Source organism: Buteo buteo, chromosome 11 (genome assembly GCF_964188355.1).
Source record: "Buteo buteo chromosome 11, bButBut1.hap1.1, whole genome shotgun sequence".
Taxonomy (NCBI): Eukaryota; Metazoa; Chordata; class Aves; order Accipitriformes; family Accipitridae; genus Buteo; species Buteo buteo.
This window is the reverse complement of record NC_134181.1, coordinates 26900403-26922663: the sequence shown is the minus strand read 5'-3', so window position 1 is coordinate 26922663 and position 22261 is coordinate 26900403. Positions and strand designations below refer to the sequence as shown.

General features: G+C 52.1%; 2 protein-coding genes across 24 annotated transcripts in view; one reads left to right on the top strand and one right to left on the bottom strand.

Annotated features, from left to right (window-relative positions):
• UBAP2L (ubiquitin associated protein 2 like) overlaps window positions 1-15053 on the bottom strand; it is a 31027-nt gene extending 15974 nt beyond the window's left edge. For 4 of the 18 annotated variants that reach the window (XM_075040983.1, XM_075040970.1, XM_075040973.1 and 1 more), the window contains exons 1-10: window positions 14987-15043; window positions 10909-11038; window positions 10252-10329; window positions 9713-9847; window positions 7054-7222; window positions 6625-6720; window positions 5849-5894; window positions 5457-5569; window positions 3749-3823; window positions 88-140 (exon numbers count right to left, since the gene is read on the bottom strand). In XM_075040983.1, the coding sequence (XP_074897084.1) occupies window positions 88-140; window positions 3749-3823; window positions 5457-5569; window positions 5849-5894; window positions 6625-6720; window positions 7054-7222; window positions 9713-9847; window positions 10252-10329; window positions 10909-10998 (855 nt within the window). In that variant the 5' untranslated portion in view covers window positions 10999-11038; window positions 14987-15043. Of the gene's footprint in view, window positions 1-87; window positions 141-3748; window positions 3824-5456; window positions 5570-5848; window positions 5895-6624; window positions 6721-7053; window positions 7223-9712; window positions 9848-10251; window positions 10330-10908; window positions 11039-14951 lie in introns of all 18 variants that reach the window. The other 14 variants (XM_075040974.1, XM_075040979.1, XM_075040975.1 and 11 more) reach the window with 10 other exon arrangements.
• An 88-nt stretch (window positions 15054-15141) lies between these two features.
• On the top strand, window positions 15142-19924 carry LTAP1 (lipid transport auxiliary protein 1). 6 transcript variants are annotated; one of them, XR_012652274.1, is made up of 9 exons: window positions 15142-15306; window positions 15850-15951; window positions 16214-16322; window positions 16574-16627; window positions 16943-17109; window positions 17245-17303; window positions 19243-19283; window positions 19459-19579; window positions 19747-19924. XR_012652274.1 is itself a non-coding variant. In XM_075040991.1 (8 exons), exons 1-7 carry the CDS (start codon window positions 15238-15240, stop codon window positions 19277-19279), a joined length of 597 nt encoding a protein of 198 aa, XP_074897092.1. In that variant the 5' UTR covers window positions 15142-15237; the 3' UTR covers window positions 19280-19283; window positions 19459-19918. The 6 variants fall into 6 exon arrangements, 4 of the variants coding, with proteins under 4 accessions (XP_074897092.1, XP_074897091.1, XP_074897093.1 ...); XR_012652273.1 differs by having other exon boundaries at window positions 19243-19579; XM_075040991.1 differs by having other exon boundaries at window positions 19459-19918.
• Window positions 19925-22261: the final 2337 nt, after the last annotated feature.

Below are 22261 nucleotides of genomic sequence, written 5' to 3'. Positions count from 1 at the left end.
TGCGATCCTCTCATAGCTGTGTGTGTACAAACAGGACAGCAGCCTGCCAGCAGACACATGGAGGAGAGGTGTTTGGCGAGTACCTACATCTTCATTCCAGTCCTCTGTGCCCCATTCTTCTGTTGCAGCCCTCCATGCACCTACAAGATAACAACAGGTAGAGAAGTTAAGTGTGCATCAAAGCTCTACCTTCAAGAGCCAGGGAAGCACTGGGGAGCTTTGCAAGCAGCCAAGAGGATTTCTATTTGCCAATCAGACAAGTTAAAGCAGTTGACCCCAACCCACGATTCATGGGCAAGGTACCATGATGGGATCACCTCAGCCTTGCTTGGGCAGGATAGGCTGAAAGAGAGGGACCACTGGGCTGGCAACTATGGCAATGCACACCCCCCAACACCAAACAGGGAAGCTGAGCTTGGCAAGGAAGCCCTGGCATCATCCCCAGCCTCCTTGTGCTACTTTCCTCATTTCCCCTTGTATTGCAGTAGCTGCAAGTTTCTGCACCCATGAGCAGTTAGTGTTACCCCAGCAGCTTGGACAGAGCATCTCCTTTGGGGGCTTCCCACCAGCTCTTGTGCAGGACCTCACCACCCAGTTAAACCATAAGTTTCTATAAAACCCAGGGACAACTGAACCATTCATATGGTTTGTCTTCCTCTCACAGCACCCCCTGCCCTCACCAAATGGTGAAACCTCACTGCACCAGGACCCCCTGTGCATAGGCAAATGGGAATCAGAAAGGAAAATTTAAGGGACTAAGCAATTCCTGCATTTTCTGTGACCAATTTCGGAGATATGCTCAAAGTGAGTAGCTTAAAACATCAGGGAGAAAAGCACAAGATTTCAGCCGCAATCCAGCACAGAACAATTTGTATGAGAGCAAAATTACTGGAAAAAGAAGTTTTGGCTGGCCACATCTTCAACTTGTTCCGTCCATCACAGTTTAGCATCAGTACTTTGAATATTATGTGGTGACTTCTGAATTCATTAGACAACTTAAAATTTGGTGTGGGGGGAAAGCAGGAGCTTTTTACATCCCCAAAACCTCAGAACATAAAAGCAGCTCTGTTTTGTACAGCTTGTTTTCAGCCCATGCAAACCAGGTGAACAAAACCCGACATAGCCAGAGTTAACCTTGGAGACATTTACAAGGACGGAACAAGTTGGCATCAGCCCTTTTATAAGCTGAAAGCCTTTTACAGCATAAAACCACAGCACATAGGGAATGAGAACATTGTGGATTCTTCTGCAGGACACAATCAGGCTCGCTGAGGTTTTGAGGGGAAGAAGAGAGCAGATATTCCCATACACAATTCAATTATCAGGCCAAAATATCTAAACAACTGCTTGTCTAGAAGTGGGGGAATTAGTGCATGAAATAAGTATATCATCCATTAATTATTCTTTTTTCATTGTTATTTTGTTGGGTGTTTTGTTTTGCTTGACAAGCTGAGCCAATTCAAGAAGCCTTCCTGGATTATTATTATTGGTTTTTTTTAATATTCATGTTAGAAATACAGATACTAAAACAACATAGCTTCCCCGAGTACCAGGAGTCTCAAGGCACACTACCCCTTCCTCCCCAGGCAGAAGCATCAGGAGGAGTTCAACACATTCAATGCAAAACACAACTGGGGTTTAAAAACCCAGATTCCATCATTCCTTAGATTTTTTGGTGCCCTCACAGCAGTAGCAGGAAGGTTCCTTTCCAGATTTTCATAGATCATAAAGATTCTACCAGCTCAACCCTTACTCAAGATATGAAGTGGGAGCTGGAGGTGCTTGGGCGAGTTGGGCAGTTGGCAGGGGAGAGCAAGAAGCCAGGTGAGTTGCCCCAAAAAGAGTTTGTGCACGTAGGAGCACTGCACAGGGCTCTCTTAGTCTTGCTCACTTGGGGGAAATGAGAAGAAAAGCAAAGCAGCACAAAAAGCAGAAGGAAATCCTGCAGATGAAGAGCAGCCATTGATGGGGCTTTCCTGGCAAGTCTACTTCTTGAGTAATGGACACCTATTCAGCATGGCTTTGTGCTCCTTACACATGAAGGGACAAATGGAAAACCAAAGACCTATAATGTACAGCCAGGCATTTGCCAAAAATGCTCCAGAAAGCTTCCTAACCAGCACAGTGTGTTTAGTTTTTTTAAAAGAAAACGAGTGTATTGCATTGCAGCTCTTTCCTTTGGAAGAGCTTGATGGAGAGCAAGTAATGCCCTGAGACTTCTATCACCATTTCAGAAGTGTTGTCTTCTGAATGGCAATCCCTCCTCTCTCCTTTAAGAAAGCCCTTCAAAGAGCCACTGGTCTTTAGCTCCTCAAACCAGGAAAAGGTGAAAAAAAATAAAAGTCAATAGGCATTTGCAAATATGAATGTGCTGAAGAAAAAAATCCCATTGTGTCTTCAAGATTATTTTTTTTTTTACCTCCCCAATACACTATCTTTTAATTTTAAACTGGGAGATGAGCAACCAGCTTGCTCCTCCCACAGCTCATCAGGTAGTCTGCCACTATCTCAATGACTGGATACATGTTCCATGCACCAGCCTGGAAGGGTGACAGACCCAAATCCCCCCAGCCTGCAACTCAAAGGAATGTTAATCCAAACAAAGCCAAAGTGTGGCAAAAACACAATGGCAGCACTGGAGCAGACGGCCTTGTGCTGCCTGCGAGAGTTAAAGATTAACCCAGAGATGAGAACCAGGAGATGCTCCAAAGCAACAGAAGCACTCCAAGTATGTCTGCTTCTGGGCCCCTGCAAAAGAGACTCTACAGCCTCAACGCTCCTCCTCCTGTCCTAACCTTCAAGACCAAAGTGGCAAGCTCCTCCAGAAGGGCCCTTAGCCTCAACTTCCAGACCTCAGGTTAGATGAAGACATTAGTCAAACACAATTTTGGCATCGTTAGGGACAGCAGTGGGATTCAGTAGATATAAGACAAACTGGATCATCTCATGGGTGTCTCTTGGCTTCATAAGGCATAAAGGTGTAAGAGCAGGAAATAAAGTGGCCAGGCACTGAGCAGCTTTGCCATCAAGCACCCCGGTCATCTCAAAATCCACCGTCATCTTCAACTGCAGGGCAGGTCTGCTCAGGTGAAGAAGAGCAGCCAGGCAGCAAGCGCATGCCAAAGCAGCCATCAAGCGCATGCCAAAGCAGCCATCAAGCGCATGCCAAAGCAGCCATCAAGCGCATGCCAAAGCAGCCATCAAGCGCATGCCAAAGCAGCCATCAAGCGCATCAAGAGGTAACTGTAAGCAGAGGCAAAGCACTGAGATATTTCAGCAAGACTAATTCCCCTTGCAGCAGTGTTTTGACCCTAAGCAGAAACATAGCTGGGAGGCCAGTGAAGTAATCGCTGCAGAACTGAACTGCCACACCAGGGAAATGGCACAGGGACAACAGCAAGTCACAGCTTTCTGGATGTGAGACAAGCAGAATACAACTAAGCTGCCTCGCAGTTCCTGCCCTTGGATGGGAGACTCTGTCATCAGTGCTGTGGACACAGAGCTGCTCTGGGTGCTGAGAAGCAGTGGCTGAAGTTAAAATTTACATAATCCACAAGAATTTGGGTTAACCTCTCCCAATTTACATTCAAGGTGTCAGCATTAGTAAAAGCACAGTCAGAACAAGTGTAAAATATTCATTAAAATTAACAAATTAAGAGAGAGAAGAATGACATATCCACAGATATTTCAGTTGGGTTTTTTTTTTAAAAAAGCTATAAAGTAAAGGTATCCGGGGTAGTTAATGCACCTGGATGTTTCGTACCAGGAGCAGTGTCAAATTTTCGGGGATAATTTGACCCCTCACCCCCAATGAAATCAAGTCCTGAAACAAAAAAAACAAAACAAAAAAAAAAAGAAAAGAAAGACAACCAGTGAAATTTTGATTTAAAGAAGTGAAGGCAAGTTTCACTGCCCCCATGTACACCAGTCACATTGTACCTGTGGATATTGTTAAAGAGACACCTGCAGCTACTAAAATGGAAACAAAACGACCACACATGAAACAGGTGAACAGCATAGTTGCGTGATAAACTTTACAGCTGTGTTGTAGTACTAGAGCAGATTTGAGTTGTTCCATCAGAAAAATCTTTAATTCCTCCCAACCACTCTAAACCACTTTGTTCCACAATTCCACAAAACACCAACACAGAAGAAAAAAACCAAACCCAAACACACAAGCCTGTTCAGACTAGGCAGTTAAGCTTCCAGCACACAGAGCTCATCCACTCCCATCCCTTTTTCCTCCAGAGACAAGTGTACCCACTGCCCTCAACACATGCCTACACTACTCTCTCCAGTATTTAAAACTCCATTTCTTGGTCAGCAAGATGATCAATCTGCTAGTGTTTTACAAAGCCATGCTTATTTTTCCCCCTTCAAAACAGCTGTTTTCTAGAAAAAACAAAAAACAAACAGAAAACCCCCAAACAAAAACACACCAGAACACAAACCAACCAAATAACTCCTGCACTAACAACGCATAGGAAAAGGTATCACAGTTTACAGTACTTTATCTTTCTCTTACCAAAGCTATCAGTTTTTCAGCAAATACAAGAAATATGGAAGTGGCCTAAAGCAACATTAATACTGTTGTGAATGCTTCTTAAAACCAAGATGCGGTATTTACTTGAGTGCTCAAAAATCAGGGAAAAATGGTTTGACTTCACAGTGGTGCAAGATTGCTCCACAAAAAAACGCCCCACAACCACTCTTAAAAAACCCACACAAATAGACTACTTACGATTAAGGATTGTCCCTTGTGACTCTGTCCAGTTATCACACTGCAAAATCTGAGTTCACTTGTGTCTTACAATAGTGTGCATACTTGAAACAAAAAAAAAAGTACCATTTTTCCAATGCAAGAGAACACGCAAGGGCAGATCAGTATTCACGAACTGCCCAGTGAAGAAACGTTTGCTTTGCTTCAACAAGGAAGCAATGAAGACTTCTTTTCAGTGAGCTTTCTGTAATAAGGTCTCATTCTACAGCAGTTTGAGCAAGATGACCATGAAAGACAGAATGCTCCCCATACCAAGAGCAAGACATCTGAACTGCAAGTGATATTCTCTGGAGGATGCATCAAATATTGAGAGAACTTGAATGTGTTTAACATGCTACAGTTTATAAAAAAAGACTCTTCCAAAGAGGCAGCATGGTTTCTACTGGAAAACAAGTGGAGGCAACTGTTCCCGTGCCTCTGTTGGGCAACAGCACGCACAAGCTCAGACCAGAACAATCACCCAGCTCCCAGTTTCCAATGTGGTCACCCTAACTGATGCAAAGGCACCTCCAGGTGCAAAGAAACAGGGTCACTGAAAACCATCTCTGAGCCAACAACCCATTCCTCCATCCCTGAGCCAAAAACCTACCCAGAACCTCCTCGGTGCAACTGGATGGACACAAAATCTACTTACCCTCTAAACAGAAAACAGCAAATGCGCATGAAGACCACTTACTTGTGCCATCATCCGGCTCAAAACTGCCAGTGTTGTTCCATGTGTTGTTGTTGCTATTCCCGTAGTTCTCATCCGTGCCGGCTGGCTCAGCATAGTCAGCTGGGTTGAAAGTTCTGTAAGAAATATAAGGATGGAAATTTTTACTCCCTCTCCCTAAGCATTTTCAAAGCAACTGGTTTTATTCAGACCATAACACATCTCAAAGAGTCTCAAAAGACAGTTCTCAGCAGAGGTATGCCTGAGCGACACCAGCCATTCCAGATTTAACTTAGCATGATGCAGTTTTGGCTTTATTAACAAAAAAAGGAAAATCAGAACAAAAATGACACAAACAGTACTATTCGTGCACAAAGACTTTTATTTTTGCAGTGGTTTGCACCAGTGAAACTTACCCCATGCCTTGGGCAGAAAATCTTCCCCCTCGCCTTCCAGAGCCACCTATAAAATATACACACATGCACTGCTGAGCATCTCTCTTGGCTCTGCATCACCAGGAAAAGAAACATTTGAACAACATATGGAGTTCTGATGCCCAGAATATGAAAGTGGTGAGGATCTTCCTGAGTTGATGGGACTTCCAGCAGCGTCTTTATATGTATGGGAATGACCTCAGCTGGCTGGCAGTATAATCAACAATGCACGATTCCAGGCTCAGATGAGGTCTCCAGCTGGCACAAACCATAAGTACCAGACGCCAGGTTCTGATTTCTGCAGTGTATGCCCTCAGCAACAATTCCCAAGCAGCACAAATTTTGTGGAAAAATGAATTTCTGCCACTGAGTATTTAAAAACCAAGCCAAGCATTTGCACAGCAATGGTGCTCAGAGACCCATGTGCAAGAACAAGGAGGATCCGCATTCTGTTGCTAACAAGCAATTGGCCCACCTGCCAAATAGTCACCTTAGTTTCAACTTCCCACTTCTAAAGCCCTATTTTTTTCCAACTTCATGGATGGGATGTAAGAATGAGATACTGTTTCTAGCACGCTTAAGATGGGGAAGCAACATGTAGGCACTAAGTGTAAGCATAAGAACAGAAAAATCAAGTGCTTAATTTTCAGTTTGGCAATTCCTCCCACAAAAGAGGCTTTCAAACCTCATGGAGGAGATAGATACAGTGATGTAATTTTTCTCCTCCCACCCCCTCTGACCTCAAACCCCATGTGTACCTCGGCCTCGGCCACGTCCCCGCCTCCCTCTTTCTGTGCCTCTTCCAGAAGATCCTCCACTCTTACCACCATCTAGTCCATTCTCCTGGCCCCGAACTGAAAGACAGAACAATGCAAAGACAATTTCAAGATTCATCCTGCTTTAGGGAAGATACAAGACCAGACCTCAAACACTAAAGCACAGTGGCTGTGTGGGAGACCACACCATCAAACACTCCCATAGCTTCCTTTTATTTAAGCTGATGGTATTGAGGGTATCACCCAAGGAACCACCTTAGACAGGGGAGCATCAGATCGCCACACATGCAAGGATGTTTTTTCTCAAAGATGGGTCTGCCCAAGAAGCTTTACTGACAGCTTTTATGCAGCACAAAGTGCCTCAGCATGCACCATGACAGTTATGGGTGTTATTAAAGGGCAGGTCCATACACTCTCTTCCACGGCTGGCACCTCGCCCCCGCCTCGGTGGCCCGCCACGTCGTCTGCTGAAATCCCGATCCCTCTCCCGGTTTTCTTTGCTTTCTTCACTGGGTTCTGCCTGTCCACTCTCCTTCTGTCCTGAGACACCCTTCTTCTTCCCAACCATTTCCCAGGAATGCTGAAGTTTTGCAGAAGGGAAAAAAGTTAATCATAATTTGATCGATGCAAGATGCAAATACACACATATTGAAACATGCTACAGAGAATATAGCAACGGTCTCCAGAAAAATGGTTTCCAGCCCAATTTTTTTTTTTTTAGAAGAGTCTATCAGCCTACACACAGTACAGCTTCTTCCTTCAAGGAAAGCCTTCTTACAGCTGACTGGCATGCAGTTTGAGGTAACAGGAGATGATTTATTCTATTTCTGCAAAGATCTACTAAACCTCTTAAGTAGAGCGGGCATAATACTTACTCAAGTTCAAAGCGTGGATAAATTTACCCCGTTTAGGGGGAAAAAAACCCCTCCCATTTCATATAGGTCACTGTTTTGAGGAGCTCTCAGAATAACCCAGGTAAATGTTCCAAAGTGTCTGCAGTCAAGATTTTGGGGTAAGTTACTCTCTCAGATGCAGTGATTTAACAAAACCTCTTCCCTAAATAGCAACTCATAAGGAGAAGAGTAACACAGAATTTATCCAACAGGCAAGTTCAAGTCATCCCAAGCTCAACTAAAAACTTAAGCACGCCTCTAGCTTATTGCTGTCGGCCTGCATTGGTGTACTTTATGACAGTCTGTAGTGGTTTCATACTCTGATGCTGCACACTGTTCAAACAATTAAAAATAGTCTCAAGTCATTGACAAACACCTGAAAACATAACTGGCAGACAAGTAAACAGCTGGTTTCAGATGGCAACATGCAGGGACAGTGACAAAAAAAACAGAGGCACAAACTGCCTTCAAACCCAAGGCTTCTGAAGTCTCTCTCCATAGGTATCTGGCTCAGAAGGAAATTTAGGAAAACATTTGCTTTGAATACTGTAATTTTAAGCCAAGTCTAACCCAATGCTAAGATCATGCCAGCTCCTTTACTGTTTGAAATACAGTACATTATGAGTAACTAGCTCAGCAGGTGAGCTGTCTTCATCAGCATGGGAGTACCTGAGCAATTAGCAAGTCTATTTCTTATCAGAAAATCCCCTTTACAGGATTGCTGCACAAGCTGAATCCAGGCCAGAAGCAGCTCCAAGACCTTTGACCAATTACAGTGCAGATGCTGCCTGTGCTCAGTGATGCAGGTACCAGCTCACAGGCCCCCCGTGGCACTGCAGGCTGGAGAAGTGGCAGGCACTCGAGGGCTTTGCTCTGCCAACTCTGTTTCTGCCTCTACAAATCTTCCACAGTAGCCGTGCCTTGCCCTGTGTGTCTCACATTGCTGGGCGTTTCAGCTGCTCAAATAAAGGAGGTACTGCTACATAACGCAGTTTGCTGCACACTATCCTGGATGCTATTTTCATGAGCAATGTGTTTATCTAGGAAATGCAATTGTGATTACAGGGGTTTGTCGTTTAACTAGAAGCCACCAGTTACAAGGGATGTGGAGGCAAATACAGTCACAGCGGAGCTTTGCCTCAGCAACGCACATTCCTATCATCCCCCTTTCTAAAAGGATTTTCCAACAGCTATTTTGTTCAGTTGTCAATGGAAAGGGCTCTCTAATGGCAAGGAAGAACGCTTATGTGCGTTGTACTGAATTTGGCTGGTGCCAAAGCTAGCAAAGCACCTGACACTGGGGAGCAGCTACGTTACACAGAATATAGTCTGAGGTGTCCAGTTCATCCATCTATGCTCAGGGCTAATAATGAGAAAAAAAATGAGCTAATACATAATATTCTGAAGTGACATTTGGAGCCTCAACTCTACAAAGAGCTGAGTCAGCTTCAGCCAGACCAGGGTGCTGGGAAGATATTTGGTCAGTGGCAGTTTGGAAGGATCTGATATTTGTAGGCTTTTTACTGGGCTGTACAGAACTTGCGTCCCTGCTGTCTGTCACAAAATGAATGACATCCCACACACGAGGTGGAAGGTCCACCTAAGCAAGTGCTCACTTGTTCTCAGAGCTGATTTCGGCTTGCCTGAGACAGGCACCTGCTCAAGTGACAGGAGTTGAGCCTAAGTCCACAGAAAACAAACAGCAAATAGACCCTCAAAAATGTGACACGGGCAGCGGCACAAAAGCCAGTCAGCGCATCGCTGAGAAGCGAGTATATAGGGCCAGAAACACTGCATTGCTCTAACAGAAAGAAACCACAGCTGACACATACCTGCCTTTCAACACAGGTCACTCAGCCCTTGTGGGAAAAGATAAGGTACTTTACACTCACAGCAGTGTGAAAGCTTATACAGATGCCACTGTACTGTCGTCAGAGTGCTTGGAATTCAAAGGAATAAGAACTAAATGATTTATTGCACTTTCCCCTCTATTCCTTTGGGCCTGCTGGCCATGCTCGCATTCTGTGCAAGCTTACAGAGAGCAATGTTAAGAAGCCAGGACACAATCACAGACTATATGCTACTTGTGGAACTAGTCAGTCATTTTGGCTCTCGTTAGCTAGACATTACTGTATGTCTTGTCTCCAAATATGCAGTTACACTGAACTAGGCCTCACCAGAGTTACAGGACCCAATCCTACCGTGTCCGGATTGCCCTCCAGCAGCACGTTGATGGCTCTGTTAACATCTCCATTGCAGTCATGCAGAGCAATCACACACTCATCCTGGTTCTTGCCTGTGATGTCAATCAGCTATAGAGAAGACAACACCATGGTCAGCATGTTCCAAACCAAGAAGGCACCAAAATCTCTATGGATCTCTTAGGAGGCAAGCAAGTTGAATCCCAAACCAGAAATCCTACAAAGAAGTATCAGGGTTTGGGAGTCTCCCCAGCCTTCTCAGCTTAATTATGACTCCTCAACCAGAAGTAACTGAGGCTGGGAATTTCTGAGTTACTGTTGTTTCATCACAACCCAACCTTTAACCTCCTTTTCTCAGGATAACGCTGTTCCCTGCGTTCTGGGGAACAAGCCAGTCCAAGGAAATTCAGGGAGCAGACGGCCACATCCCTCCCCCCACCCCACCCAGCAGTCAGGGTACTCTCAACATCAATCTTGTCTTCCTGTCAGGGTTCACCCTCACTTTCTGTACTCACTTGTTTCACCTTCTCCTCAAAGTCAGCGTCGTTGTGGTCCGAAATCATCTGTGCAAGTCGAATCTGTTCCGCAGTAGCCTAAAGAAATTGAATGTAGAGAGAGCATGCAGTTAGAGTGGCGCATTTCCAACAAACCTTCCTCCAAAGGCCATACCGCTTCCCTGAGATCTCTGGAAATGAATCAATATGATGAAGAGGAGGCGCAAACAAGGGTCAGAAAGAGGAAAGCTTCAGAGAGAAAGTCAGATAGAAGAGGAGCAAGTGAGGGGAGTCCGGAAGAAAGGGACATATTGCTGGATGGCCTCACGGCACCAGGTGAGCGACAATCACCTAAACTATGTCCACTTTGAGGCAGACCTTGCCACCACTAGAACACCAGAACCCACTGCAGGTGGCTTCTCAGCCACTTGCATTCATTAAAGTGAACGGGGAATGGTTAGATGGAAGTAAAACCAAATCTCAGCCCCGGCTACTGCTTGGAGACACCGATGCTGAAACCCCACCATCAGTGGCCGCCCAATTAACCTGGCTCTGTGAGCAGCACCCTGCAGCACTCAGGAAGTTCGTTAGGCCAAGCCCAGCTGTTAGCGCTGGGCCAGGCAGGAGTGCCAGGTCTCCACCTCCAAGCTAACTGGTTTCCATGGACGCTGCCCTTACCTGCGGCCGCTGCTTGTGCTGTGTCTGGCTCTGTGTCTGTGTCTGCTCCCAGTTCCCCCGGGCTCGGTTAGTGCCCACCGATGTCATCATTTACAGTATATACAAATAACAGTATTTACAAGGTAGAACTCTGTGGTGGGTCAGGGGAGAAGAGAGAACAGACTGTTAGAAACCAAAAACAAAAGGCAGCGACAAGACTGAACAATTGCATGGGCAAGGCAGCCAGCAAAGCCGTTGCAGGCCCCCACCCTCCCCACTGCTTCCCCCAAAGCCATGGCAGGCCGGTCTACCATTTCCACATGCTCCCAAGACTTGTACTTCTTGAGGTTTCTCCACCACTACCACAGCAGAATGCTCCAAATGAAACATCACCTGCATCCAGGTGGGAGCAATCAGGACACAGGAGCAGAAGTACTTTGGGTAAAGGGTTTAACAACTTGCTGCTAAAACACAAGTGTGTGAGCAGGCAAGGATCTGCCATGACCAGGGCTGTAAGAGGCTACAGTGATCAACTGGAACAAGGAATGCTTGAAAAAAGCTCTCAAGAAACTTCATTTGGAGAACAGAACATCTCAGAGCCTCAGACACATCAGCTACTTCGCCTTCTCCCTTCTTGCCTTCAAAGCAGGGCAGGGGAAGCAAAAATGCTCCACTAATAAGTGGTACTACAGGTTTATGGGTATTGTTGTAAAAAAATACCGCCCTTGTATAACTGCCCATTTTTTGCTTGCTTCAATTATTCCCCAGACCTGGAAACATTAAGTTTTCTTGAACTGAGTATTCTGGATTAAAAAACTACCAAAAAAGTGAACTAGATGTCAACAAGGAATAACAGCCAGTAACGTTGTTAGGTAACTTCTTAAAGCAAAACCCAGCAAGAGCTCAGCCCATGGAATGTTCAAAGGAATTGGAGTTTTATAACCTCACACTTGTCTTCAGGGGAAGAGTCCAACCCAGACGGTTAGAATACGATCAGCACTGAGGAGTTTTACCCTGTCTATCGTCTCCCAGGCACAAGGGATGCCAGACATATCCCATGGCACTTGGCAGACTTGCTACTTCCAAGCCCCTGAAATCTCAATAATTGCAAACTTCACATTTTTTTGTTTCATTAACAAGACTGCAACACCCTCCTCCAAAGCAGCAGGGTCTGCTCCAGGTGCCGGTGCTGCAGGCAGATGGTTGGGACAGGGGAAGGAGCCGCATACAGAACGTAAGAGCAGGGAGGAAACCCGAGCAAGAAAATCCGACCTGCAGGACATGATCTGAAACGTTGCTTGTGAACACCAACGTGGCAGCACAGAGCAAGACCTGGCGTGCAAAGCAGGGAAAGCTCAGAAGCAGTGTTAGCAAACAGCCTGGTAACAACTGGGGAGTATCTTGTTCAAGTCCGCAAGCAGAGTGCTCAGCTGGAGTGGGAGATCTTTCCCCAAGAGCATGGAGACCCTAATGTCACCTCCACACCGTGGCTCAGTGCACATGCCACCACTCCTGCTCCCATCAGCATCTAGCCTTCCTTTGTAGGCAAGTTTTCAAGTGCAATTGCTCCCGCAGCTTCCCACAAAACCTCACAAGTTTGCCCTTCGGGGCTACCCATGCCTCGCGGCAACTTAAAACCACAGTTTTCCAGATATACAGTGCCAAGGTTTCTTATCAGGAAACAATCCCAAGCTACCTGTCTGGTCACCAGGACCCCCAAAGTTGCGTGTGACACTGAGCAGACTTAAGGGAGAGCACCAAGCCTGGGCTTCACCCAAGGCAGAGCAGACAAAGCCTCCTGGGCTACGTAGCCATCCCTCCCATGCTCCATGCAGGCTTCTTCCCCACAGTATTTATTTTCGCTCTCCACCACTACGTCTCTTCCAGTTCTAAGTGTTTCACGCACAAACAAGTTGTCACATTAAACCAATTTGGCAGCAGAACTGCAGGCCCAGAGGGAAGCAATCCTGCGCGTTTGCAGTAACTTAATCTGCAATTTCAATAGGATACAGTTCCAGCAGTCTGCTGCCCCAAACCTTTGTGCAGTGGCTGGGCATTGTTCAACAGCTGCCACGCTCCGCTCTGCCCAGCTGCATTTCTGCCACGATTAAATCATGATTATTTTTTCTTTAACATGCAAAAAACCCACAAGAAAAACATCTATCATAGAAATATCAGTCAGGCCCTGACCCTGCTGAGACCATTGGGTAAGCGGGTGTCCCCATGCAACACCCCACGTGCTACATTGAGGGAAGATGACTTGGCTGCTGCTAATTTACTCCTCAGTCGTGTAACTTCAGTACAGCTCACGGGCAACATTTAACTGCAAATCTTGGTTATCCCGACACTTGAACTGGCCCCGCACAGAAGTGATGATAATATGAGTTTACCAGTTCAAAACAATCTTCATCAAAAGCGTTTTATGTGTTTGGTTTTTTTTAAAGAGCAAACCCATATATATTCACCATGAGGGATGCAATAAAAAAGGGCATCTCCAGCCAAAGCAAATTGGTGGCTGATCCACACCAGAGAAACAGCATTAAACCGGACCAGCGCTTACATTTCAGAACAACAGGAAAGCAATGCATTCATACAAGATTTAGAGAAAAGAAACAGCTTCACAGCTACACTTTACAACATCTTTTCTTCAAAGAAGCTGCAAGTAAATGTGATACACTCTGCATTTACCCTTTTCTTTTCAGGCTACACTGCTACTCGCCTTCCATACCTAGAAAGGAGAAAACCTCAGATACACGAAATGCGAAGTCTCCAGAAAAAGAGGTGATACAAAAACATAACAAACTGTTCATTTTATTAAAAATTTCAGGTAAGTTACAGTTTTAGAACAAGGATCTGTAGGTCACATCCACTATCCCCAGCTATGCCAGACCTGCTGGCTGATGCTGGGCAAGTCCCGGCACATTCCAGCCTCAGTTTCCCTTGTCCGTCAATACAGAAAATTGGCATTTCCATCCCCCTCCAACACAGCTTAATTAACACATGCAAAAGACTCCGAAGCTCCAAATGAAAGGACCACAGAGGGCAAAGCATTTGGAAAGGTTTTCCTGCAACGTGGGGCGGAACAAGCACCCGAAGGAGCACGACGTGGGGGGGCTGGTTTATCAGCGTTATGAGTTTTCCTCTGGGGTGAACCCATCGCGGCTGCAAACCGAATAACTCCCGTGCGCGCAGAGTACGAGATTTTGGGGCGATGCCCCCGCATACACTATCAGAGGCCCCAGTTAGGCATCAATGTGCAGCGCTTTATCGGGAAGAGCACCCCAAACCGGCATGGAGGCAAACGCCGTGCACGGCACCTCGAGCGGGCCACACGCTCACGGGCCGGGGCTGCTCCAGGGCCGCCGAACCAGCATCGCCCAGGAGCTTCAGGCGGGCGGCGGAGGCCCGCCCCTCACCGAGGGGCTGCCGCCGGCAACGGCCCCCAAGGCGCTGCCGAAGAAAAGGTGCCGCCGAAGAAAAGGTGCCGGAGGCGGGCCCAGTCACACGCGAACAGCCCCGAGAGCACGGCGGTAGCGGGGCAGTGCGGCCCCCATTGTTACCGCCGGCAGCGGCGGGGCCGGGCGGGCCCCGGGAACACGCCAGGGCCGGAACCGCCCGGTCCAGCGGCCCAGCAGGCCCGGCGGCCCAACCCACGGCACACAATGGGGGCGAACAGCCGGAGGGAACCGGAGCGGGGCGGAGAGCACCCGCGGCGCCGGGCGGGAGCCCCCACGGCGGCGCGGCGCCAGGCCGGGCCCGCACCCGGGAGGCGGGCGAGCGCGGGCCGCTTCCGCCCTCATGGCCGCGGCCGCCATTCCTCTCCCTCCTCCTCCTCCGCCAGCCTCCAGCTCCGTCCGCCCGCCCTCACCTGCGGCCGCGCGCTACGCCAGTCCCCGGCTGCGGCCCGGCCCACTAGGCCGCGCGGGGCCCGGCGGCGGGGTGCGGCGGCCACCCCCAGAGCGGCGCGATGGGACCGGGAGAGCGGTAGCGGGGCCGGGAGGGCCGAGGGGCGCGCGGTAGGGGAGGGGGGGGACACGGGATTTAAAGGGGCCGCGCGCAGTTACCGGAGCCGCCGCCGCCTCCGCGCAGCCAACTTTACCTGGGTCTCACCACACTGACAACTACCAGCGGCGCCCGCCCCCATCACGTGAAGAGGGCGCGGGGGCAGGGCCAGCCCGGCTTCACCCACGTGACGAGCGCGGGGGGTGGGCAGGGGCGCTCTCCTGGCAGCCCGCGCGCGTGACGCGAGGCGCTGCGTCACGTGAGAGTGCCTTCGCTCTCTGTCACGTGGCGGGGGCGCGGAGCGGCTTCGGCGGCCGCCATGTTGTGCGCCCCCGGGCCGGGCAGGGGATGGCGGGGTCCGGCAGCAACTGGCTCTCCGGGGTCAACGTGGTGCTGGTGATGGCCTACGGCAGCCTGGTGAGCCGGGCGGGTGCGGGGCGGCCCGGAGGGACGGGCCTGACGTGTCCGTGGGGCCCGGGCCCCTGTGGAACCGGGCCCGGGGTGTCTGTGGGGCTCCCGTGGGGCCGGGGCCCCTGTGAGGCCGATCCTGGGGTGTCCGTGGGGCCCCTGTGAGGCCGGGCCCGAGGCGTCCGTAAAGCTCTAGTGGGACATGTCGGTGGGGAACTGCCGTCCAGCTGGACTCGGGGCCTTCACGGGGCTGGGCCGGAGTGCCCGTGGGGTCCTGGCATCTGTGGGGCAGGGAGAGGACGTGAGTAGGAGCCTCTGTAGAGGCTGGGCTATTTGTGGGGCCGCCCCGGGTGTTCATGGGGCTCCTGATGGGCTGAACAGGGATCCCTGTGCTTGCCGGTTTAGAGAGGGTCTGTGCGGCCCTGTGGTTGCTTGGCCTGGAGTGTCCGCAGAGCTGGGAATAGGGTGTCAGTGGGGCTGAGCCCAGGCTGGCTGTGAGACCCCCTGGGGTGCAGCTCAACATGCTTGACCCCCGTCCTTGCTGTGGTCCAGGTCTTCGTGCTGCTGTTCATCTTTGTGAAACGCCAGATCATGCGCTTCGCCATGAAGTCCCGCCGTGGCCCCCACGTGCCTGTCGGACAGCATGCGCCTAAGGTGGGTGCACGCAACCCTGCGATGGGGATGTGCCCTCCCTCCCCTGTGCCCATGGACCCATCTGTGCCTGGAGGGGCAGGCAGGGTCTGCTTCAAAATCGGATGTTTCCAGGAGCTGCCACCTCAGTGTGGTGATGGGTGGTTGGAGAGGGAGCAGGTTTATTTCAGAGGGGCCCCAGGACTTGACTGTTATCATGCTTGCGATCCCACAAACAAAGTGAGTGCTCTGTAAACAGTTTGGTTTTTTTTCCCCCGCTGTGCAGGATTTAAAGGAAGAAATTGACATTAGACTGTCGAGGGTGCAAGACATCAAGTACGAGCCCTGGCTGTTAGCTGAGGACGACAGCAGGCTTCTGCAGCTGGAAACACAAGGTACCCTATCTTGCTGCATGTCAGTCGGAGGCCACTGGAATCACTGTCCAGTGCTTGTCCTGCTACAGCAGGTCGTTCCCCTGGGGCCAAGTTGTGTCTCTGGCCTCTCTTGTTGGCTGTCCCATTGCAATGTCGTGTTTGGTGAGCCAATGTGAGATGGTGTCTCTGCACTCTGCTCCTATCTGCTTTCCCCACCTCCGTCCTGCTGCCAAGTTTTGCAGAGCTTTCAGTTTGGGTTTTCTCTTTGCCAGGATGCTATAATTACCTGTACAGGATGAAGGCGCTGGATGCGATCAGAACATCTGGTAAGGGCTCTCAGGGCAGGAGTGGGAGGGGTAGAGTGGAGATAGACTGTGTGTGGAGGAAGTAAGGGTGTGGCGCATTGGCCAGCAGTCTCATGATAAGGCTCAAGGTCCTCATTTGGGAATAGCAGTCATGTATCCCATCCAAGGTTAGCAGTCTGAGGGTCGGCTTTACTCACATGTTGGGAGCAGTCAGCAAATGGAGGCAGCAGATGTAGGAAGTTTAATTAGCCACCAACTTCTGACATTGTCTGTGTGTGAACACGAGTATTTTTACCTGCGCTTCAGCTGGTTATTTTGTACCTTTTTATTTTCCAGAAATCCCATTTCATGCAGAGGGCCGGTACCCAAAGTCTTTAATAGGGAAGAACTTCTGTGCCTACCTGCTGGAACTGCGGAATTCCAGCACCTCATTCAAAGGCATCCGCAAAGCCTTGATTGACACCTTGCTGGATGGGTATGAGAGTGCCCGCTACGGCACTGGGGTAAGTGCTGGCGCTGCATTGCCTGGCCTCCGCAGCAGCGCAGGGGGCTGTTGCTGCGCTCCAGTCTGACGGCTGGACTGAGGTCGCGCTGTAACCTCGTCTGGGTTATCCACGGTCTTTTCGGTTTGTGTCCAGGCCTTTGGGAAACCGGAATATCTGAAGTACCAGGATGCTCTGAACGAGCTGGCAAACTTGTAAGTGTTACTGCCTGGGTGTGTAGCTGGGGTGTGGTGGTAGCTTCTTGGGCTCCAGCAGCCCACAGTGGAGGTGTGAACAGAGACGGGTTTTGGGGCAAAACCCAGCCTCAGACATGGGCTGTTTATGCCTGTCCATCCTTCCAGGTTTACTTACTCTTTGCAGCCCATCTGTTAAAGCATTTCTGGGTTTGTTACTTGGTGACAGTCCACGTTCCTGCTTGCACTGGCCGCTTTGAGCCAGGGACCTTATGCGGGCTCCAGGCCTGGCACCCACAGAAGCGCCAGCCTTGGTTTTCAAAACCACAGTGAGCACCGTCATCCTGAGGGCAGATCTGCCTTATGTCAGCCAGATGGACGCAATGGTCAAGCGGCTCCTCTGGGGAGGGCAGCAGCTGTGATGGTGCCTCTCCTCTCCCTGCAGGACCAAGGTCCGGGGAGGCAGCAGCCAGTGGCAGCACCAGTCAGCAGCGAAGGACCTCACCCTCTCCCCTGAAGTCTCCAACCCCGCCACCATCCAGGTCACCTACCTGCCTTCCAACCAGAAGAGCAAACGTGCCAAACACTTCCTGGAGCTGAAGAGCTTCAAGGACAACTACAACACGCTGGAGAGCACCCTGTGAGCTGTGCAGGGAGCACTGCTCCAGGGACCTGCCACAAGCAGAGCCCCTTGCTGGGTGCGGCTGGTGTCCTGGGCAGGTTTTGGCCGCAGTTCACCATGCAGGCAGCGTTGGGAGGAAGCAGCTGCGCTCTCGGGTCTCCCTTTTGCACGATGTTGGAGATCGTTGCTCAGTGGAGGCTCCGTCCCATTTGGCTGGTGGAGCTTGGCCCTTGCCAGGAGCCTGTTTCAAAGCAGCACGTCCGTCTGCTGAACCTGTAGGAGATCGGCCTGTGCAGTCTTCTCGGCGGCAGGCCTGGGACACGCTTCAGGCTTGAGGCTTTGAATCCGGCAACAGAGCCCTGGCCCTGTGAATAAACTGATCAGCTTTAGCTTATTTATAAAAGACATGGATCCCAGCCAGCGCTCTCATCCACCTATCCTCTTTCCCTGTGATGGCCAGCAGGGGCTGATAGTGTTTGTCCGTCCTGCCTGTGTGGGTCTTGGGCTCTGAAGCTGCTCGTCTTTCTTTCCAAAGGGTGAATGCTCTTCTCCCTGTGGCACCATCGCTGCCTGATGCTCTCAGCCAGGTGTGCCCAGCCTGCCTGTGTGCCCAGGCCATGCACCAGGGTGCCTGGATGGAGTGTAAATAGTTTGGTGGCCAGTTCTTAGCCACTGTGGCTGAGGTGCCTCTTTGGGCTGCAGTTTCTATTCTTTCTCCTGCAACTGGGCATTTGGGGACGTCTCGGGCAGACAAATACCAGCTTTGAACGTCCTGTCTGTCCTGCCAAGGGGGTGTTTCCTCCCACTCTCACCAGCGCCTCGTGTGCCAGCGGCTGCCAAGCCCCTGGGGGCAAAAACTCGCACCCCCAACTTGACGTCTGTGTCCTGCCAGGCCAATGGCAGTGCCCGCTGCTCACTAGTCACCGCAGCGTGTACCATGTGGGATGGGGACCCCTGCGCCTCGCCTAGGCCTCTGCACTCTTTTTAATTGCTGTTTAATAAAATGACAGTTAACCCCAAGCAGGATGCATGCTGTTGGCCTCTGACGGCAGGGAGCCCTTCCCTGCCAGATCCGGGGCTGTTTCTGTCCCTGTGCCGCTGCCATGGTAACGGGGATACTGTTAACGACATGGCTGGTGCAGGGGGTGGTTGTGGGGTCCCTGCGGAACTGGCCATGGCAGTGGCAAGCAGCCCGACCCCCTTGCTCTGGTGGGAGAAGGTGGGATGGGGCAGGGGCTGGGAAGGTGGCTGTTCTGGGGCTCCTGGGAGCAGTTGGGGACAACATCCCCCTTGTGCGGGTTAAACCGTGGACCCTCAAACGTGTTGCTTTGGTTGCAGGTCCTGGCAAAGGGGAGTGCCTGCGGAAGGCTGCTAGAGAGGTAGAGCCAGCAAAGGGAGCTCCAGGGTCTGAACCTCCTGTGCTGGGGGGCAGCAGGCGAGGGGGAGCCCTCGCATGGGGCGAGCTGGGGCTCGGCCCTGTGGGTGGGCTGGGGCAGGGCGGCAGGCGCTGCTGTTCCCCCAGTGCCCTGTCCTGACCACCCCATGTCCCCACAGCTGTGGGCAGGTGGCTGGGGGACACCCGCAGTGCTGGGAGACGATCTGGGCCACGGCCTGCAGGGCGCTGCAGCAAAGCATGGAGTCGGAGCTGCGCCTTGCGGTCCAGGAGCAGACGATGGTGAGGCCACATATGGGTTGGGCACAGCCGGGTGCACCGAGCCCTGTGCTGCCAGGGTCGGGTGCCCTCCTCATCCTGTTCCAGTACCACATCCTGGGGGACGATGTCTCTCAGTGCTGGCAAGCCACAGGGATGGGGCGTTCAGCACCAGCTCATGTGCCCAGCAGGTCCGCCGAGCCGCCCTGCACTGGCTCCTCCAGGATGAGTGCCAGCAGCAAGAGCAGGAGCTGCACCAGCTTGGGAAAGCCTTCTACATGAAACGGCTGTGAGTGCCTGACCTGGTGGGCTCAGCATAGGCTGGGCATAGCCCAGCTTCCTGGCCAAGAATAAAACATGTTGAGCAAGACAGGATCTGTGTCTGCTGCGTGCAAGGACATGGGACAGCCCTGGGCAGAGGTGGAGGGAAGATGCAGCCCAGCACAATCCCTGCAGCTGGGATCTGGCAATGTTGCCCACAAACCCACACGTGCCAGATGCTGCACATGCGGTCCTGGCCATGGCCACACCAGGAGATGGCAGCACGGCCAGCGTGCCTCCACTAGCCCTGCATGCTCTGTGGCTCTGTCCTGCCCATGCCATGCTGGTGTTGGCTACACGCTCCTGTCTCCTGTAGCACGGTGCTCCTGGCTGTGCGGCACAACTCTGCAGCAGCAGGAGAGGAGGCCAGCTGGGCTGGGTGCGATGCTCCCTGGCCCCACTCACCATCTGGGCACCCCTGAACCACTGTCGGCTCCCCGACTCGGGGCCATGTCTCCCGCCTCCCATCCCTGCTGCCTGTGCCTGACCTTGGTGTCTCCCAGCCCCAGGGCCCATCAGTGCTGTCCTGGGTCTGCTTATTGACAGGGCTGGGGGCCGCCAGGCCGGCACCCCCTGCCCACGGCCCTTCATTAGCTCGGCTGTCGGGTTGCATCACATCAGCCACCACTGCATGCATGTTCCCACCCAGCTCCTGGCACCGTGCTGCCGCCACGTGTGTCCCTGCCATCCCTGCTGCCACCCTTCCCATGTGGCCCTGCTGCCCCGCTGCCACCCCCATGGGGCTGGAGCCCCTGGTCAGCCAGTCCAGGCAGGCAGCAGGGCAGGGTCTGTGCCCCCATCCTCCTGTGGCACTCGGGGCTCTGGCTGCCCTGTGTCCTGCCACACTGGTCCCTCAAAGTTTGGGCCCCCACAGAGCCCCCAGTGCTGTTCCCAAGGTCGGCGTGTCCCGCTGCAGCAAATCACTGACATGGTGTGGGGAGACGCATGCCCCCAGCACCTCGAGACCCCATGTGCCCTCATGGCTGGACGCCGCCAGCCAGGTCCCAACAGCCACCCCAGAGCAGGTCAGGGGTCCTGCCTTTTTCACCCACCTGTGCCTCCACATGAGGGACGGGTCAGGGGGACAGGCGGTTGCCTCCTCTGGCTGCCTCACGGAGGGAATGCTCCTGTGGACACGGGGTCCCAAGGGCTCCCCAAAGTGAGGGGACAGGGACACAGGAGGAGGGGACATGGGGCACAGCCCTGCCGGGGCTTGTCCTTGGGCAGGGTCATGCGCAGCCCCTCAGTGGCGCAGAGCCCGCTGGGATGGGGCCGGCTCCCCGGTATTGATGACCCTGCTAATGACGGTGGAGTGTGACCGGGGGCAGGAGCAGGCGGCGCAGGGCCATCGACCCATATCGACCAGCAGTGCTCAGCGGCAAGGGCGCGGGGGTCCGCCGAGGGGCAGGGGGATGTCGATGGGTGGTAATTAATGGGAATGAGGCCATGTGCGCAGGGCCAGGGCGCTCGCTGGCCACGTCCCCCCGCCGGGTGCAGCTGAACGCAGTTATAAACGGCGGCTGGGCGGCCCCTGAGCCAGACCGCTGAGGAGCCCCCCAAGCCAGCCCAGGTAAGGCAGTGACGGATGTAGGGTCCCCTTGGCCCCGGGTGTGCAGGGACAGGTGGGCAGCGCTGCCTGCTGTGCTGTGCCATGCCATGCCGTGCCAGTCCATGCCATGCTGTGCTATGGTGTGCCGTGGCCTGCCATGGCCTGCCATGCCATGCCATGCCATGCGACTGTGCCTGCACTGCTCTGCTCCAGCTTTGTCCCCGCTGCAGGATGCCTCCTGCTCGGGCACCGGATACCAGAGCATCCCAATGCTGATGCAGCTGCCCAGGCAGCCTCCAGATGCTGAGGCGAGGCTGGGGTGCTGCCGGCGTGGTGCCCTGGGGAGTCCTGCTCAGGCAAATAGCGAGGAGTTAATCCCCACCTCCAGCTCTCCACCTCTCCTTCTCTCCTTCTCTTGCAGGAAGCTGAGCCCCGTGTCCTGTCTGCCTTCGCCTGCCCCTGCCTCTGTCTGATATGTTTGATATTAGGTTGTTTTATTGGAAAACCAACTAAATATCAAACATATTCTTACAGCGCCAGGGACACCCAGCGCTGACCCGGCAAGATGCTGCCTGCTACGTCCTGCGGGCAGTGGGGAGCACAGAGGGTCCGTGCCCCTTCCCGCACTCCCTGCCTACCCTCTCGCTGCTGCAGTAAAACCCATCTGCCCACACTGCACGCCCGCCTCTGCGGGGCTGGGGAGAAGGAGCTGGGAGCTGCCATCACTGCGGGCTGCCATCGCTGCGGGCTGGCGGAGATTTGGGATGGTGGCATGGTCAGTGCTCAACACCTGTCCTCCTGCTTACGCCTGGGATGATCCCAGGACAAAGGCATGT